We start from the raw sequence: 1,485 nt of genomic DNA, 5'->3' as shown, positions 1-1,485 counted from the left end.
CACCAGTGCCAACCACTGAGCCATTGTGACCAAACAAGCAGATGTGTGGAGTGTGGAAGCTTCACTGAAGGTGTATTTTGGGAAACATCTGCATGGTTCATATAGGATATAGCTTAAGAAAGCAAGGCTGCACAGTGGTGCAAGTAGTTCCAACGATAACAGCTTACTCAAACTTACAGGTGACAGTCTGTAAATAAAATTAAAGATTTCTGTTGTGCTTGAAATATCCTTCTGTTTCTTTTTTGTCTCACAAGATGTTTGAAGAAAAACTCAAACAAGAACATAAAAAAAACATAAATCCAAAAATCCAAGCTTGCAGGTTTTGACAGCACAGCTCTGATCTGACAGTAAATGATGTCTGTGGTACCGTTTCAGAAAGGTTTATTTTTTTTATTCTGAAATCTCTCTCAACAATAAAAAAAAAAAATTAGACGTGATGTGAGAGGAGCAGAACCAGCAGAGTGAACACCTTCACAGCCTGAATCACAGGACTGTGTGTGAACTGGATTTTCAGAAACAAACAGACCACACAGTGTGATTCCCGTCCGCACCGCGAGGAGGTCAAGCAGGTAAATCACCTCTTGTTGGTGGTGATGGGCACCCTCCAGCCTTTGACCTGGCTCAGCTCAGTATCAGACACGTCTATCTGCAGGGGAAGCTTGGGCACCCAGACGGTGAGCAGCAGCTGAGCCGACAGGTGGAGGTAGGTGAAGTTGACTGCCAAGGACTGCCGGCCGTGCATCTCCTTACCGTTTACCAACACTTGGTCACAGTTTGTGGAAACCTAAACAGACAGGAGGGAAAAAAGAAAAAAAATGTTACATTTGAATCATGTCACATTTTTCACTATTGAAGCTATTTCAATGTAGCTTTTGTTTTTCACAAACATCGTACAGCCTGAATGTTAATGATAAATAAAGCTGTTTACRGTCTTTAAAAGCTTTTTATTCCTGTTATTTTGCAAGAAAATGTCTAGTTTTAGGACTTTATCATTTGTGTTGTTAATCCAACAKTAAAAAAAAGAAAAATACATTTGCATTAAAACAAAACAATTTGTCAAGCTTAACAGAAGTGTTGAAGCCGGGGAACAGGACTTAATATTTGAGGTGCTGGCACATAATTTTACAGCATTTTTACTGCAGTCTTATTTTTTGTAAGATTCAGCTTGAACAACGTATTTTTAATGTTCCTGTGGAACTTTATTAAGTGCAGCATCTTTGTTCTAACAAAACTGTTTGAAACTAAAAAAAAGTTGAACAGTTTGCCCATCAGATCTATACCATTTCTTCTACATTAGCTCGCACCATTTCAATTTAACTTTCCCCTCTCTGTGCTTACGCTCTGCAGACATAAAAGGAAAAAATGCCCAACCCTCCTCTTTGCTGTTTCCTCTTTTCAATTTCTCCTTCCATTATAACTTGTTTCACATCTACCGCAACGTTTGCCAGTTTCCTCTCTTGACCCTCTCCCCTCCCCCCATTTGTC

The 1,485-nt window shown here is 39.6% G+C and overlaps 1 protein-coding gene across 1 annotated transcript in view; it reads right to left on the bottom strand.

Annotated features, from left to right (window-relative positions):
- LOC106535800 (transmembrane protein 132C) overlaps positions 1–1,485 on the bottom strand; it is a gene marked incomplete at its 5' end in the record, with an annotated part of 15,284 nt that overhangs the window by 12,572 nt on the left and 1,227 nt on the right. Inside the window, 1 exon segment of the mRNA XM_014032894.1 lies at positions 579–784. Within this exon segment, the coding sequence (XP_013888348.1) occupies positions 579–784 (206 nt within the window).

Source organism: Austrofundulus limnaeus, unplaced genomic scaffold (genome assembly GCF_001266775.1).
Source record: "Austrofundulus limnaeus strain Quisiro unplaced genomic scaffold, Austrofundulus_limnaeus-1.0 Scaffold1568, whole genome shotgun sequence".
NCBI lineage: Eukaryota > Metazoa > Chordata > Actinopteri > Cyprinodontiformes > Rivulidae > Austrofundulus > Austrofundulus limnaeus.
Note: the sequence above shows the minus strand (reverse complement) of the source record. Positions and strands in the feature narration are given on the sequence as shown.